Raw genomic sequence first — 17518 nt, 5'->3', positions numbered from 1 at the left:
TTTTTCCCGCCATAACTTGTGACGATCGGATACTTGTTATGTAATAACTAATGGCAATCATAGTTTGTTTTATGAATAAACTGTTTCTGAAAATTGTTCGAGTTATTTTTTATAATGTGCACGTGTATAACTTATGCTAATTCCAAATTTTAACCAAGTTTCATTTGTTTCATATCAATCCGTGACATTGACACCGGTTTTAGCACGTTCAATTTTAATCAATGTCATCTGATAGTGACATTGTGAATGTCATAGAAATTCAAATTTCACCCAAATGACAAATCTACCTACCTACCAATCGAATCGAACACAGCCTAAAATACTAAAATACGGAGTAGGTACCTAGTACCTACCTACTGTACTGTCTGTGATCTGTCTTCAGTCTTGTAAATTGTCACTTGCTATTTCAAGAAAAAGATCGCGCTCTGCGCCGTTTTCAACTACGAACGAAAAATCGAACTATCGCTATATTTTTATTTTTAAGAATTAATTTGTTGTGTAACATTGTGAAACATTTTAGTATATTTTGTGTGTTTTGAAAACATTACATAATGCCGCTCCTAAGGCTTACGTCTGGCACTTTTGGGCAGCTGCGTACCTTCGCTACGTCATCAGCCCTTGGAAAGAGAGTGAAAACTTTCGCAGTATATCGTTGGAACCCTGATGAGCCCGACAAGAAGCCGTATACACAAAATTATGAGGTGGATTTAGATGACTGCGCGCCTATGGTGCTCGATGCTCTTTTGAAGATTAAAAATGAAATAGACCCCACCCTGACCTTTAGGAGGTCTTGCCGCGAGGGAGTGTGTGGCTCATGCGCTATGAACATCGACGGAGTGAACACTCTCGCATGCATCAGTCATATCGATAAGAATGTGTCGAAGCCCACAAAGATTTATCCTCTCCCGCACATGTATGTGGTCAAGGATCTGGTTCCAGATTTGACTAACTTCTATAAGCAGTACCAGTCGATAGAGCCTTGGCTACAGCGTGATAAGGAGGCTGTGAAAGGTAAGGAGACCCAGTTGCTCCAGGACGTAGAAGACAGAGCTAAACTGGACGGTCTCTATGAGTGTGTACTCTGTGCATGCTGTTCGACCAGTTGCCCCTCGTATTGGTGGAACGGTGATAAGTACTTGGGCCCTGCAGTGCTCATGCAGGCATACAGATGGATCATTGATTCCCGTGATGACGCAACAGGTAAACGTCTTTCAAAGTTGAAGGACACATACTCTGTATACCGCTGCCACACAATCATGAACTGCACAAGGACTTGCCCGAAAGGATTGAACCCAGGACGTGCTATTGCACAGATCAAGACATTGTTATCAGGCATGGTCAAGAAACAGGCTCCGATTATGGACCCGGCAGGTTTAGAAAAACAGGCAGCGCACAACTGATTTTCAGAGAAACCAGATAATTAACTTAAAATCCTTTTGTTTCAAATTGACAATAAGATAATGCAGATAAGAGTAATTTATTATCATTTTAGTTTATTTATTATCTTGACTGAATTGTGATCTATGCATGGAAAAATTTAGTATTGACCTAGCTTAACCTTCAACTTTATCAGTTATAAATTCTTGACCTCAACTGGTTGATCTTATTTTATCAAATATTTGTATGGATATGTAATAAAAGATGATATTATATAGTCAAAGTATTAAAAATGTATTATCGTGCCACATTCATCCAAATCTAAATTACACTCATTTTAAAGTATTATAACATTCTGAATTAAATTATTGTCATGTAGCTTGTATATGTTTTAGTTTATTGAATAAAGATAACTTTCAAACAATAGTGGTTTTATTCCATAGTACTGCAAAAACCAGACTGACAGGTGACCTCATTAAAATATAATTGCTCTTGTAATCATGGAAATTTTATTACTTTTATTGCACAATTAATTAGATATAATGTTATATTCTGTTAAGTATCTATATATTTATATGGGGGGAGGGGGGTGATATTTTCTTTTTATAACAATAAAAAGAAAATTCATATGACCTATAGTTACCGAGATTAGCAAGTTCAAGCAAACAAACTCTTCAGTTTTATATTAGTGGTAAATAGTAATAAGTCTGGATGTATTAGGTATTCATGAATAAAAGACAATTTTAAAGAATTTATTAGTTTAATTAAATTTTAAAAGGGCATAACAGTTTTATATTATCAGTTATCACATAATATACAAAGCATCTTACTGGTAATGGATCTATGTTTACATTTTTGTGATTTCATAAGAATATCTGTACAATATTTCGAGAAAAAAAGAACAGTCCTTAAATTACGATGCGGCTGCTTTGAACCAATACATTTTTTTCGTATATTTTTTCATGTTCAACATTGGAATTAGTACTGTTAAAACAGTACTAATTCCTGTTGTGGTTGGAAAGTGATGGCGCTAGACGACCTATAATCTATATAGCTCTTGTCTCTTTCCCACACTGGAATTAGTACTGCTTTAAGACGTCACTATGAAATCTGCATATTATTAAAGAAATTTGGATAGATAAGTTAGGGAAACATTATTATTAAAATATTTCTGAGAGACAGACAGAGATGATACTAAGATTGTGGTATCGGAATTATTATCAATGCGTAGGCTGTAAGTGAGCAAGTGAGATAAAACTATCATTTTATCAATTTGTATATTATTGGAGGTTTGAATAATTAATCCGTTGTGTAAAGACCAGAAAAATCTAGGTTTTAAAAAATGCTCTATCTATCAAAATTGCGATGTAAATATATAACAGGAACTTTGATGAATAATATGATATTTATAAGGCAATTGTTACAATATTTCACTCTTACACCTATGTCTATTTGGAGCATTGTTTCAACGCGACACGAAACGACACAATCTTGCTGGAAAATATGAAATTGAAATATTTCGTATTTAAATTTAAAATAAACGTCCAGTAAATCGCATATAGCAGCTTTATGATGCATTTACACATACATTCGTGCGAATAGCGAGGCGAATAACGAACACGCATGTGTAAACATTACACTCTCTATTCGCGTTGAGGGTCCCGTGTTCGTGTTACCGGTTTTTCAGACGTAATCTAAAAGAAGACGAATCTATGAACATCGTTTCATTGCTTAAAATTCACCAATTGAAGGCATTCAATGACATCAAATAATTCCGCATTTGATATTCTAATCCTGCTGTGGTTCGCAACACTCGTATACGAATGTTCGACGATACATTCGTATATAGGGCGAATAGCAAACACGAATGTGTAAATGCACCTTGAAACTTACGTATCGTGTCGCGCCGTCTATAAAATACTATTTTATTGATGCTATGTTTACATTATCATTTTATGACTATGACTTATAATATTGTAGATATTGCTTTATGAATAATGGCGAAAAAAAAAATCTAAGTGACGATACAATAGTAATTACTAATTATACTATGAACTAAGTGGCAGTGTTTAAATAATTTTACATTTATAATTAATTGCTAGGTACCAACTACCAATACAAATTGATTGATTTTTATTCATAAAAATAAATAAAAAAATATCGTCAATAGAACAAGGAAAAAACTTTGAATTACAATTATATCGATAATATATTTGATGTTGTTTCTATTTCTATTGTTTTATACATTTTCAATCATAATAATATAAGACCGATCTTTTATTTGAAACAAAATAAAATATAAGGGGCCATCTATAAATTACGTCACACGTTAATGGGGGGGAGGAGTACTAAAAATGTGACAACCTGTGGGGAGGGGTTGAAAATTTCTAAAATTCGCGTTACGTAATTTATGGATGGCCCCTAATTATTTAACACTACCTGCCTAATTTTTAAATGTCACTAACATTTTTTTTATTACAATTTACTTTGTATACGTTAAAATTTTGGTGTTTTATATGAGGTATTTTTACAATTTTACAAAATATATAGGTATTATGCGAAATAAAAAAAAGAATTCTAACCATAGACAAATTAGATGAACACTGCAATTTACTATATTGTCAAATAAAAATTAATTAAAATTACTATATCTTCTTTAATTTAAAATTTAAATTTAACAAACACTAAATAACATTATCTTACACATAATATCTTACAGAGACAAAAGTTTCACCATTTCAAAATATCGACAATCAACATAGAAAATACAAAATGTATTTTTTAAATCTAGCTTACATCAAAACAATCTATATCATGTTCGATGGATAAATAAATTTTATCAATACAATAAAACCTTAATTTTGTTTGCATATTTTACTCAATAAAAATTTTCACATATACACCACACCCGTGTTTTTACCGCCAAAACAGAACAGATAATAAATCTAACTGACGTTGCGTCTCGACAGATAATGTAACTTGGGTTTGTACAAATCTGACGTTTCATACCTCTGCACTATGTTTCTTGGTGTTTTCACTTTACCGTTCGGTGTTTTTGGTGTAATTTGTGAGTTTTGCTCGTAATTTTCCACTGATTTGTCACTTGACGGACTATTGGGTAATTCTGAAATGAAAGAAATACATTAATATTTATTTGTCTTACTTGCGAATTAGTATAAGGTCACATATGAAAAGATGGTCTTTGTTAAAATTCGATTTTAAACAATATATGACGAAAGATGTTAAAAAACAATAATTATTATCATTTTATTAATTCGTTTAAGTATTTTAAACATTATTCTTGAACAAAAAGATGAAAAATAATACCTGGTCTTTTTGGTCGGGGCAAGCCAACCCTTTTCGCCCTCCCCAAATATTTTGATCGCGTATTTAATTTACTGCTGTGTTCTGTTTCTTCCGCATCTGAAATAAATACAATAGTATTTAATAAATAACCATTACTAAAACTATAAATAAATATGACTTATCGTCTCAATAACTTACCCTCTGTAGTAGATGTGATAAGATCTGACGTGCTCAATTTCCTTATTTTATTCGGCGTTAAGACCCTCCTGTTATTATTCTCTGTTGTCTCAACTTCATCAATTTTTCTCTTCAAATTACAATCCATTGCACTATCAATGTTAGATTCCGTGATGTAATCGATTTTCGGCATTTTTGTTGACGAATCGTCAACAATATCGCCTAGTATGATCTCCATTATTTCTTTTCTAGACGTCGTATGGACCATTTGTTCCAATTTAGAGTCGTAGTCACTCAATTCGAACGAACAATCCGATTTTCCTGGACTAAATACTTGTGATCTTATGCTATCTGTATCATTTGAACGTTCGTATTCTATATCAAGAGGAAGTGACACTTCAGCAGAAATGTTAACGTCTTTTACTATTGATTTTGTTTTTGGTAATTTTAGATGTCCATTCCTCTGGTAATTTATTATTTCAAAATCGCCGAACGTTCTCGAAGCCTCGCGAATCACGTTTTCTTCATATGTATCACAGTTTATTAAATATATTTTATTATTTGCTGCAGCTTTCTCCAAGTATGATTTAAGAAATGAACTGAATTTTGATTTCTCTATTTCAGATTCAGATTTTTCATGTTCTGCAAAGTAAGATAGATTCGGCTTTGTATTCGTATTATCTTTTACTTTGGATTTTTCTGCATTTTGTTTTTTACTCACACTTTGTTTTTCCGTACGAGATAATTTCTCGCTAGTTTCTAAAATTTCCAATGTTTCGTTTTCTGTATCTTCTTTAATTTTCTTCACAGGTACGTCAGGTACTGCAAATTGTTGGCTATTTTCTTGAATGTTTACACATTCAGTAGTATTTGTATTATCAACTTTTGTTTCCAATATAATATGTTTATTTTCAGTTTCACATTTTACAGACTCTGTTAACGTTTTAACATCATCTTCGTTACATTTTACTTCATTTGACTTATTATTATCATCATTTTGGTTTCCTTCATTTAACTCGTCAAATAATTCCGCATTTGTATAAGTAGGTTTATCCTGCTTATCAAGTGATGTCTCTGTTGCATTTTCGTTACTTTTTATAATATACTGCGATCTCGAAGTATTTGAATCGCACGCAAACTCCAGTTCCGGTCCGGGTATACTTGAGTACACTTGGCTTAAACTCGGCCTGACGTTTGCTTGAAATTCTAAAAGCAACGCCGCTTCTTGATTCATTCTCCTTTGCTCTTCTTCTAGAAATTTCCGCATCTTCATTATTTTCTTAGCCTCTTCAAAATTTGCGGCTATTTTCGGCTTCTTTAATGTTATATCAGGTACAAAAGGTAAACGTGGCGGTGACGTTACGGGAGTTTCTAAATGAGTTTCAACTCTGATCACAGGTTTATTTTGTAAAGTAGTTGCTTTTGTTCCAGCATCTTGTACGACGTTCTCTTTATCGCTTGGGCTCGTTGATCCACTGCCTGATGTATTATCAGATTTTGAAGTGCTTTCTTTTGAATCCTTTTTACTTTCCGACGATTTTGAACTTGCCGGGCGATGCGAACCTTTGGATGAAGAGCTGCCATCATTAGAGTCTCGATCAGTCGACCGCCTGTTGGGATTTCCCCTCCCTGATAAACTGTAATGATCATCTGCTTCTTTTTTAGTCTTTTTCTCTTTGTCTTTATCACTCGATTTACTCTTCCCACTGCTACTACTACCCTTTCTTTCTTTATCTGAACGATACGAGCTGGATTTTGAATCTTTAGATTTATCTTTAGAAACTTCTTTAGAGGAAGACTTTTCTGAACTCTCTTGTCTCTTGTCTTTTTCTTTGTGGCTGGATGACGAAGATTTCTTCTCATCAGAATGTTTACTTGAGTGTGACCTGTGACTAGAACTGGAGCTTCTGTGCGATTTGGAATCTTTATGACTCGATTTGTGAGAACTTCTATGCCTTGAAGAATCTTTACTATCTTTCTTTTCACTTCTGTCTCTGGACCTTTCTTTATCAGTTGATTTATGTTTATCATCTTTACTGGATGATTTCTTATCGTGCCGACTACTGTCTCTACTACTTGACGGTTTAGAATCAGATTTTTTATCTTTACTGCTAGAATGTTTATGCGAATCTCTAGAGCGATGAGAGCTTTTGTGACTACTTTTCTTTTCTTCGGGTTTCTTAGATTTCCTGGCATCTTCAGAATTTTGATCAGGTTCAATTTTTGTCTCAATATTAATTTTACTATTTGCGTCACTCTCGTAATCTATATGTAAGTTATTGCTGTTCGAGCTATCCTCACAGGCTGGTGAATTAAAATTATTGATATTTACTTGATTAAACTGATAGGATAACTCTGCTTCCTTTTTATCAGGTTTAGTAGTGTCCAAACTATTTTCCGTCGATTTCGCTTCAATCGCAAATCTAAATGAACTCGGTTCTTTTATGTCTTCCTCTTTTGTTTCCGCAAATTCATTTTCGAAGCCCTGTTGAGCGTCACAAGAATTTTCATTATTGTAATTTCTTATTGGTGTCAACGGCGACATATTCCTACGTAAAGACGAATCCGAACTAGAATCGTCATCATCTTCAGTATTAATTGGTTTGAAGAAACTATCATTTTCTTCTTTAATAATTTCATCTGGCAACGGTATATCGGTGGCTACATCAGGATCTTCAGGCAATTCTATTTTTTCCAACTCTACTTTAGGCGGACTATTTTCTGGTGGGGGAATATCTTCTGGTCTGATCTCTTCAGCTGGAAGCGGTATGCTGTCTTTATCGTCACTACCATCAGAGTCATGTACTGTGACTTCATTAGCACCAGTAGTGTCTGTTTCTTCAGTTGTTTCTTTTTCATTATTTTCTGTTAGTACATTACTTTCTTCTTTTACTTTATCTGCTTGTTCATCGATTTCCATCTTCGTGGCTTCAGAAGATTCATCAATTTCCATTTTCTCATTTTTATCTTCATTACTTTTAACTGATCCTGGACTGACTGCTTCTAAGTCAGTTGGCAATAAATCAATATTTCCATTAGAAGTTTCTGCAACTGTAGTTTTCTTTCTTGTAATGCCTAAGTAGTTGTACACAAGATCTTCTACTTTGGGCACAAATACAGTCGCAACTTTTGGGTTTACCACTTGATCAACTATCCTTTCTACACCCTGCTCTAAGTAATTGCCACTGTAACAGAAATAATTTAATTAAAATTTCGATAATGAGTAATAATGAATAATATCCCCTGTTAGCAATGCAGGGGAAGCTTCAAACCTGATAGTTTGCTCTTTTAAAATATTGCTTTGTTTGTTTTTTTTGGTGTTAAATAATATATATTTAATTGAATTGAATTTAACTGCATAATTTGAAAAAAAAATTGTTTTATTTGTAACACATGATATAATTTACAAATTTAAATGACTTTGATGCCAGTTCATTTCATGCCAGTTCAAATCTAATATTAGAAATGATTTTACATTCATTATATCAAAATCTCCACATTTACTAATATTTAATACATACTCCAATATATGCTTCCTCAGTTTTTCTCGCAGTTGATTTTTATTTAGGTCTGGTTGCCAGCATTGTCTTGCTAGGAATGTCGACACCGAGTTTTCCACTCTCTGCCGGAGATTCTGGTACGCAGGTCGCGTGTCAACATCAGCGATGCAGTCTTTACGAAACTGAAAATGAAAATAAAACATGATCATATATTTTAGACTAGCTGCGCTTCGCGGTTACACCCGCGAGGCTCCGCTCCTGTTGGTCTTAGCGTAATGATATAGAGCCTATACTTTATAAACTAATATACTTCCTTGATAAATGGGCTATCTAACACCAAAAGAATTTTTCAAATCAGACCAGTAGTTCCTGAGTTTAGCGCGTCCAAACAAACAAACAAACTCTTCAGCTTTATAATATTGGTATAGAAATCTGAAAACATTTTGGTGTACATTTCCAATTTTGTTGTAGAAGACAAAGACATTTATTGACAAACACCTTAATTAATACAAAATTTGTGTATCTATTTGCGTACAAATAATCAAATTTTATTCAAAATAAATTATTCCAATAGGATACTAATCATATATAATCTTAAATAATACTAGTTATAATTTACAATTCACTTTGGCTATACTTTATCCCTTGTTATTACAAACAGAATAAAAACCTAATGACAGCTGTAAATTACGACTTAAGTTTATAACAAGAAGCTTATATCTAATACACTGGAGATTTCGGTATGAACATTGACGTGTAACAAGAAAATATTGCCCAGTTCATGTTTTTTATCACTTTCACACCTAACTTGGTATTGCCACTGTTAATACGAAGTTTTCCCAAGGCTACTATGTATGCTGTAATATTCTGTGCAAAAGGTTAGTTTTTGTACATGAGTTTGTTGATAAATTGCCAAAAACGTCATTCAGAAGCATTGTTAGATGAGACAATTATTATTTATGCTAAATAAAATAAGTATCTAAACCAATTATTAAAAAACGATACTCCCTGCTTATGGGTAGTCACCATAATAAAATTGTAGCAACTCTCACTTTGTCAATATGGCATGTGTGTCAAAAAAATTGCGTCGATTCGAATATTTAAGTTAATATTGTTGCTTATTTAATGAATATTTTCCGAATATAAAGAATGCATTGTATTGTGCAAAATTGCAGAAGTGTTTGGACACCAAATTCTGGCATAGAATTTCACAGGCAAGTGTATATTTACGTTATTTACAATATTCCTCAATACTCCAGCATTGACCTGTTTAGAATCATTTCAATGGCAAAAATTGTCAAATTTATCATCATTTTAGTAAGCAATCATGTTAAATAAGTTATTTTCCTTATACTTTCATCATTTTTCAACAAGTTTTCAATAAACAAATTTAACAAGTAAGGTAACCATGATGACGAGTTTTTATGGATAGCGAGGAGAATATATTGTAATAACAATATTATGATGAAAATTTAGAACACCATTTTAAAGATTGTTACTAGTAATGAAACAACACACGACATCGGTATTGCACTCACATGTAGTTATAAGATTGTTCGTTTTTACATTGAAATTTATACTTTTTTAACTTACCTCATATTTTTTTGTTTTACGTATTTCAGCTTTCCAAAAAGTAAAATAAAAAGAAATATATGTGCCCATCAAGGTTACTGAGGATTACGACCCAGAAAAAAATACCTTTTGAAAAATAAACTTTGTAAAGTTAGCTGAAATTTGTGCAAGGCTGCTATAAACAGTTTTTCTTTGATGATTCTGGCTTGAAATTGACCCGTCGAAGCAACGCGTTTAAAAAGAAGATCTGAGTAGCTAACAATTTGGTAAACAGCATCTGATGCAAAACACAACTTTCCTCTATTTACAAAGGATGTTAATGCTATATATCGGTTCATATCCAAGCTTTGTAGCCAAAAGTTATTTATAACTATCATTCTATACCAATTAAAATTGTATGTACCTACCTATAAAGTATGACCATAATATTATAATATAAATACTGTTAAAAATATATGTCGTTAATATTTATAGACCATGATTTTTAGTTTTTTCTATTTTGAAAAATCCTGAATTTACAAACCAGCGTGGTCACTCGACAGAAAGAGACAAATAACATGACTGACGTCATTGAATGTCATAGTTTCTTGTTTCAAGTTAATGGTCATAGTGCAATCTCCAGTGTATTAGAGGATATAAGCTTCTTGGTTTATAACCTAGAAAATCATAAAAACTCTGAACTCAAACATTTATTAAATCAACTAGACTTCTTCTAAGCACTTTTTAATTTATCATAGCATAGATTTACCATTTAGCACTGGTTCAGAAATCAGTTTCTATGGAGAAGAGCGAGCAGGAAATTCTGTAGTCGCCCATGGTACCTACATGTTTAAACTATCCTATTTCTCAAGTTGGATCGAACTGCACATGGTGTGCGAATTTTATTATAATCGGTTAAGTGGTTCAGGAGTCTATTGAGGAAAAACATTGTGACACGAGATTTATATATAATTAGATTAATTGTTAGTTTTGAATATTTTACACTGTATAGTCTAATAAAATGTATAAGAATACTATACTATCAAATATTTTAATTCATAAATACAGCAATTGTGTTTAAATCTAACACAGGCAAACACAAGGTAACCAACACCTATCCAAAGATCATGGATTCACTTTTTTATAATTATTTGCTTTAAAATTGAAGAATAACAATTAACAATTGTCTTGAATTATTGTAATTACATAATTCATGTTTTATTTTGTTACATTGATATTATTTTTATTACTGTCGGTAAATATATTTTGATTAGTTCATCTAAACAAAGTCCAGTTGAATAAATAAATGATTGAATTTATGTGATGCATTTTGTAACAAGTTTTGACGTGACAACGTATTATAAATTGGTTTGCCGGGTGACACTTCAAGAAACTGCGTTACGCTCCGCTCACGTTATGCGCTCACAATGAGAGCGAGTGAGAGGCACGCGTCCCTTCCACTCGGGCATGGTTAGCCCGCCTAAGAGCGAGACAGACAGACATAAAAAGTCGTTGTCACGTAAAACTTTCGCCCGTATACCGACTTTACAGGCAACCAATTTTTTTTGTAATATTTAAATAATCATTTGTCACATCTACCGCTGATTTAGAAATTTGCTTCTCAAGAAACTCTATTCTTAATACTTTATATAAATAAACATGAAATAGTTTACTATAAAATGCAAGTGCTTTATAGCACAGTATCAGTATAATAAATATTTGACATATTCATCACTACATAGTATAAAACAAAGTCGCTTACTCGCTCCCTATGTACGCTTAAATCTTAAAAAAGAAGAAATTTGATGCATTGTATTTTAGATAGAGTGATTCAAGCCAAAGGTTATAGTATATAATTTGTTAGGTTTTAGACAAAGCGGGCAAAGCCATGGGCAGAAAGATAGTTTGATTATAAACGATTATTAAAAACGATAATTATAAAAAAATTTATTAGGTATCAAGTAAGAAATCAAACATAGGTAATTATCTAAATAGTATTGCTGTTATTAATTTAAAATGTATAACATCAAATTTATCATGACGGCACATAATAAGGATAGAATATTAATTGAAGTATGGTATGGCCGTTAACTTTTCAATAAGGTATGTTGAGATTTTTTATATATATCTCTTAATACTTTATAAGAACAAGCTTGAAATAAACCAAATGATTCTTAGATAATGATTACTAAGTTATAATTCTAATAAGTAATACATTTTTACTTCAAAATTGTAAATTTACAGTTGTCAAGTGTTTAATTTTCAATCAATTATTCTGACAATATTTTGAGATGGAAGCCAGATATTATAACTTTCTTTTTATTATTAAATTCCCTAGCTGCAGAAATTCTTTAGAATTATAAATATAACATAGAATTTGTTCGATGTTGACTATCTCAATAATTTAAAAGCGTTTCTAAGATAATTTAAAAACAAAATGTCTCAGGTTCTGGTGGACTTTGGAAATGGATTTTTAGAATAAATGATTAAGAACAAGTTTATACCTTTTTATATGTTAAAAAATAAAATGAAAAATTCTTAAAAACACAAACCTGATCAAAAATTCCTTTTGATTTTAGTTCATAAACTAATTGATCAACCAAACGAGGATCTCCTGGCATGTACTGCAAATGAGCCATTTTTAATATTGCTTCACAAAAATTAATATACAACTGATAAATTAGATTTCATTACTGTCCAATTAAAGTTCCTTCATGTATCAGGAAAAGTTAAGAATAGCGTAATTTATATAATAATAAAAATTCTACAACTTTTCAGAAATCGGCTCAGTCGCAAATATAATGTTACCATACCGATTCAAACTTCACCCTTGACATAATATTAAGAATTCAATTATATAAATTTTATTAAGTTTATTAACCTTTTATCTAAGCTTCAACTTTAATAAAATATGATTTTATTTTAAAATTTAAAGCTGCTGTAGTAATATTTCGTTATTAGGGCCAAAAGTACCACAAAAAGTACTATTATAACAATGTAGATAAAATTAATTAGCGTGGTGGATTTAATTTTATATATATGATGATCAAACGACTGCCATCAAAATAAATAAAAAGATAAGATCAAATGTGACATGTTTGTACATGAATATTTTAAAAATTCATCCCAACACCTTTAAAATAAAATACGAATTATTAATGAGCTTAATTTCTATAACTTTTTTAGACATAGTAATGAATATCTTACACATGACACATGTCACTTGCTGTTATTGTGTCAAGTGTCAACTGTCAAACAAAAGTTTAAAATTTATAAAACGAAATCGTTGAATTAAATTGATCTAAACTAACAAAGCAAAGAGTAGGTAGGTAACAAAGTATTTAAAATGGATATCGACTCAAGTTCTGTTGGTAATTACGACCATCTATATAATGAATTGTTACAACGAGATCAACAGGAACAACTAGCAAGCGGTAAGTTTAAATTTTGATGTCTTCAAAAATAAATTTTGATTTTGACAGTTGCTATGTTTACTTCAGTATTATACAGCTAACCCTATTTAATTATTTATCTCTTGAGCGAAATTAACATTTAATTATTTAAATATTTTAAACATGAATAAGTTAACATCGTACAGTATAAAAGAAATACACAAAGCTTATCGAGAGAAGTCGCTGAATCCAAATAGTTTTGTTGACTTATGTTTAGAAAGGGCTAAAAAAGCGAGTGAATTAAATGCATTTATTACATTATCGGATGATGTAGCTAAGAAACAAAGCACTGAAAGTGAAAAACGATTAAACTCTAAAGGCAAGACAAAGTTAATGGAAGGTATAACGGTTGGAGTAAAAGATAACTTCTGTACCAAAGACATATCAACCACTTGCGCTTCTAATATGCTGAAGAACTTTGTGCCGACTTATAACGCCACAGTTTATACGAAATTGGTAAATTCTGGAGCATGTCTCATAGGCAAGACGAATTTAGATGAATTTGCGATGGGTTCTGGCACTGTCGATTCTATATACGGACCGACACGTAATCCATGGTGTTATGATGATGATTGGCGGATACCTGGCGGTAGTTCCGGAGGGAGTGCTGTCGCAGTGAGCAGTGGAGCCTGTGTCGTTGCCATCGGGTCTGATACAGGCGGTTCAACAAGAAACCCAGCAGCTTTATGTGGAATAGTAGGTTTAAAACCTACATATGGACTAGTTTCGAGATATGGTCTTATACCACTTGTAAATTCAATGGACGTACCTGGCATTCTAGCTAGAAAAGTTGATGATGTTGCTACTACACTTAACTGTATAGCCGGTCCTGATGATTTAGATTCTACTACTATCAAACGTGAATTTAAACCAATTACAATGAAAAATGACATTGATTTGTCTAAAATAAAGATAGGAATACCCAAAGAGTATCACTGTAACGGCATGAGTAAGGAAGTAATGGATACTTGGCAATATGTCACCGATTTGCTATATGATGAAAAGTGTCAAATACAATCCGTGTCTTTACCTCACACTTCTGTTTCAATAACAGTGTATTCTATTTTAAATCAATGTGAAGTTGCCAGTAACATGTCTAGATATGATGGCCTTGAATTTGGCTTAAGAACTGATGCAGATTACTCTACCGAAGAGCTATATGCCTCTACCAGATCAGAAGGCTTCAATAATGTGGTACGATCAAGGATATTCGCTGGAAACTATTTCTTATTGAAACAGAATTATGAGAAATACTTTGTTAAAGCTTTGAAGCTGCGACGGTTGATAGCAAATGACTTTAAAAATGTATTTGGTGAAAACGGAGTTGATTTATTGTTAACACCTACTACACTGTCCGATGCCCCACTGTATAAGGATTTTGTTGCTAAGAATAACAGAGATCAGTGTGCGTTTCAAGATTATTGCACGCAACCAGCGAACATGGCAGGAATACCAGCCATTTCTATACCTATCAGATTATCGGAGAAAAATATGCCACTCTCTTTACAGTTAATGGGACCGAGTCTCTCTGAAGAGTTATTACTTAATGTAGCTAAGAAGATAGAGAGTTTGGTTAATTTTCCAACACTGGATATGGAATAATAATTATTGTATTGAATTTGAATTAATAAAATGTAACTAATGCTTGTTGTTTCTTGAATTTTAGTTAATTATAAGGTACAATACAAACAATAAATAATTTTTTTGGGTTAGTTCTTTTTTTTAACATTAATGTGATTTCTGCAATCTTTTTTTAGTTTATTGTTGAGTAGTAATAAATATTAACAACATATGCAAGGATTTTTCTTGGTACATAATCTTTTTTTTTTGTATTATTTCATAATATGGTATTAAAAGTTTTCTTTAGCCTTTATAAATTTCGTAGTCCATTTCACCATTATCTATTCCACCAGTAGTTTTATATCAAATTCAAATTCAAAATTTATTTATTTTTCACAAATTTTCACATAAATTGCAAATCCCTGGTTAACCCACTAGGAAAACCTGTGTGGGGTCAACCAGTGACCTCCGTCGGCTTTGCATATTTTTAAGTTTTAACAATATACATAATTTGTAACTATTAAGAGATAGCAAATAATACGTTATAATCTGTAAACGTAGTTAGACTTAACTTAGAAATCAAATATGCAACCCATTCATTATTTTATGGTATTATCAGGAAGAATCAATAGTTTTGCATAATTAGTAGCTTGTGATATATTATAATGGTAAATAAAAATTAATTATGTAGCTAATGGGTCTGTTGATAAAATCTAAATGGGCCATCTGCAGTAGGTGTATCTGATAAATTATCAGAATAATTAATTTAGGATATATATGTAGTAGTATAATAATAGAGCAGTTATATCAAATTCGAAAGTCTACAAAAAAGATTTGCACTTGCATGCAAAATGCGCAATTCAAGACGACAAAATAATCTTTCGTTTTTTACAGCTACCCTCACATCCGAGATACTATCGAAACTTAACGTCACACCAGATAAACTACCACAAAAAGCACAACAAATACTTCATCAGTGTGCTATTAAACAAACGGAATTTAACCAAAATCTAAACCCTATTTCCATATCACTGCTAACATCGAAAGATCTCTCTGAAAGACTGCAAGATGAATATGAGATACTAAAACTGAAACAAATGAATGCAACACTGCAAGTGAAAATAGACCGTAATAACAAGTTTATAGAGGAGTTAAGGGACGAATTGGAATGCTCCAGGAAATCGTTGGCTCAGCAGAATCCGAACCCGGAAAACATACACGATCATATAAGGCAGTTGAAACAGAAATTGGTTTCGTATGAAGAGAGCTGTGAAAATGCGAAGGTATATTGTTATAATTTGTTTATTATTTCTTTGCCTATTCTGGAAATTCATTTCCTTTTAAATATTTGGGTCTCATATACTTGTTCATGTTTTCATCTCAACTTTATCGATATAGTCCTAGCCTTAGAATCATTGGAAAATAGAAGCCTAGTAAACTAAATGAAGATTTAATTAAATTAAGTTCAGTTTTTCAAACACACGTTCATGCTTAAGTGTAAAATGAAATAATAAGGTAATCTACTCACTTTTCTTACAGACTAAATACGAAAGTCTCTCCGTACCAGACGCCATCTTGCCCAAAGCGCTGACGTCACTAGTCACCACATTGGCGACGCTAAAGGAAGAAGCCACCTCATTGAAGCAGCGAGCTGATGATGTGGTGCTGATGAATAAGACAAGGGATACTTTGAGGATGATCAGATAGGAATATGGAAAATAGAATAGATCAGGCATGGAGCAGTAGCCTATAAGCATGGAAAAAATATGGGACCACGTTAGATTAAGCTTGTGCTGTTGTAAAATATTATAAATTATATGCCAATATTTTGAATGCCGGCCGTAATTAGTTGGTATTTTGTCATGAAGAAAGCTTTAATATTTTAAGAATTGTGTTTTTTTTTATTGTTACCCAAGTCAAAACAATTTTAATACCGAATGAATTATATGTGATCTACTTATAGCCGGTTAGTGACCACTCACCACGAATACGAACCTACATAACTAATTCAAATAATATTAAAAAAAAAAAAAACACAAAGTATAGTTTTTGTTACTTACATGTTTTTCCAAGAAATATAATAGGTATAATTAAGCTAGATCCATATTTTCCCTACAATCTGTGCCTACAATCATAAGTTATCATCTACTGTTATATAAAACGACAGCTGGGTGATTGGCCTCTCATTCCTCTAACGGTAATCTTCATCTACGCTGATGTCAAACGAAATTTGAATAGTAAAATTCTATTATTTACGATGTTATCACTGTATGCACTAAAAATAACCGGTCCCCAAAGTATCATGGCATTCATAACTTTTCAACGGGATTGATAGGCGGGTGCCCACCACCTACGAAAAACTGCCTACGTCATACGTGTTAAAAAAATTGTCTACTTTTTCTAATTTCAATGTGCAATTTTTTTTTCATTCATAGAACTCGGGCGTGTAGACTAAGTAGTTATGTTTATTTTTGTATTAAAGTTCTTTGAATGTAAAAAAAAGTAAATTTGGCGCCAAAACTGAATGAGAATACGTAATTGTTATTTATGTAAATATTACCGTGTGCTTTGGCTGAGAATAAATAGCCCAAGAAT

The 17518-nt window shown here is 32.1% G+C and overlaps 4 protein-coding genes across 4 annotated transcripts; 3 read left to right on the top strand and 1 right to left on the bottom strand.

Moving 5' to 3' along the window:
• Nucleotides 1-357: 357 nt before the first annotated feature.
• On the top strand, nt 358-1801 carry LOC123702852 (succinate dehydrogenase [ubiquinone] iron-sulfur subunit, mitochondrial). The gene has a single exon (XM_045650674.1). It carries the CDS (start codon nt 552-554, stop codon nt 1398-1400), a length of 849 nt encoding a protein of 282 aa, XP_045506630.1. The 5' UTR covers nt 358-551; the 3' UTR covers nt 1401-1801.
• A 1622-nt stretch (nt 1802-3423) lies between these two features.
• LOC123702851 (biorientation of chromosomes in cell division protein 1-like 1) lies at nt 3424-12696 on the bottom strand. Its single transcript, XM_045650673.1, has 5 exons — nt 12464-12696; nt 8382-8542; nt 4882-8045; nt 4705-4800; nt 3424-4501 (listed from the first exon to the last, which is right to left on the bottom strand). Exons 1-5 carry the CDS (start codon nt 12548-12550, stop codon nt 4323-4325), a joined length of 3687 nt encoding a protein of 1228 aa, XP_045506629.1. The 5' UTR covers nt 12551-12696; the 3' UTR covers nt 3424-4322.
• Nucleotides 12697-13214: 518 nt separating this feature from the next.
• LOC123702836 lies at nt 13215-16808 on the top strand. The gene is made up of 3 exons (XM_045650653.1): nt 13215-13345; nt 15818-16206; nt 16463-16808. Exons 1-3 carry the CDS (start codon nt 13258-13260, stop codon nt 16628-16630), a joined length of 645 nt encoding a protein of 214 aa, XP_045506609.1. The 5' UTR covers nt 13215-13257; the 3' UTR covers nt 16631-16808.
• LOC123702835 (glutamyl-tRNA(Gln) amidotransferase subunit A, mitochondrial) lies at nt 13412-15126 on the top strand. Its single transcript, XM_045650652.1, has one exon. The coding sequence runs from the start codon at nt 13487-13489 to the stop codon at nt 14963-14965; it is 1479 nt and encodes a 492-aa protein (XP_045506608.1). The 5' UTR covers nt 13412-13486; the 3' UTR covers nt 14966-15126.
• Nucleotides 16809-17518: the final 710 nt, after the last annotated feature.

Source organism: Colias croceus, chromosome 24 (genome assembly GCF_905220415.1).
Source record: "Colias croceus chromosome 24, ilColCroc2.1".
In the NCBI taxonomy this organism is placed as follows: Eukaryota; Metazoa; Arthropoda; class Insecta; order Lepidoptera; family Pieridae; genus Colias; species Colias croceus.
Note: the sequence above shows the minus strand (reverse complement) of the source record. Positions and strands in the feature narration are given on the sequence as shown.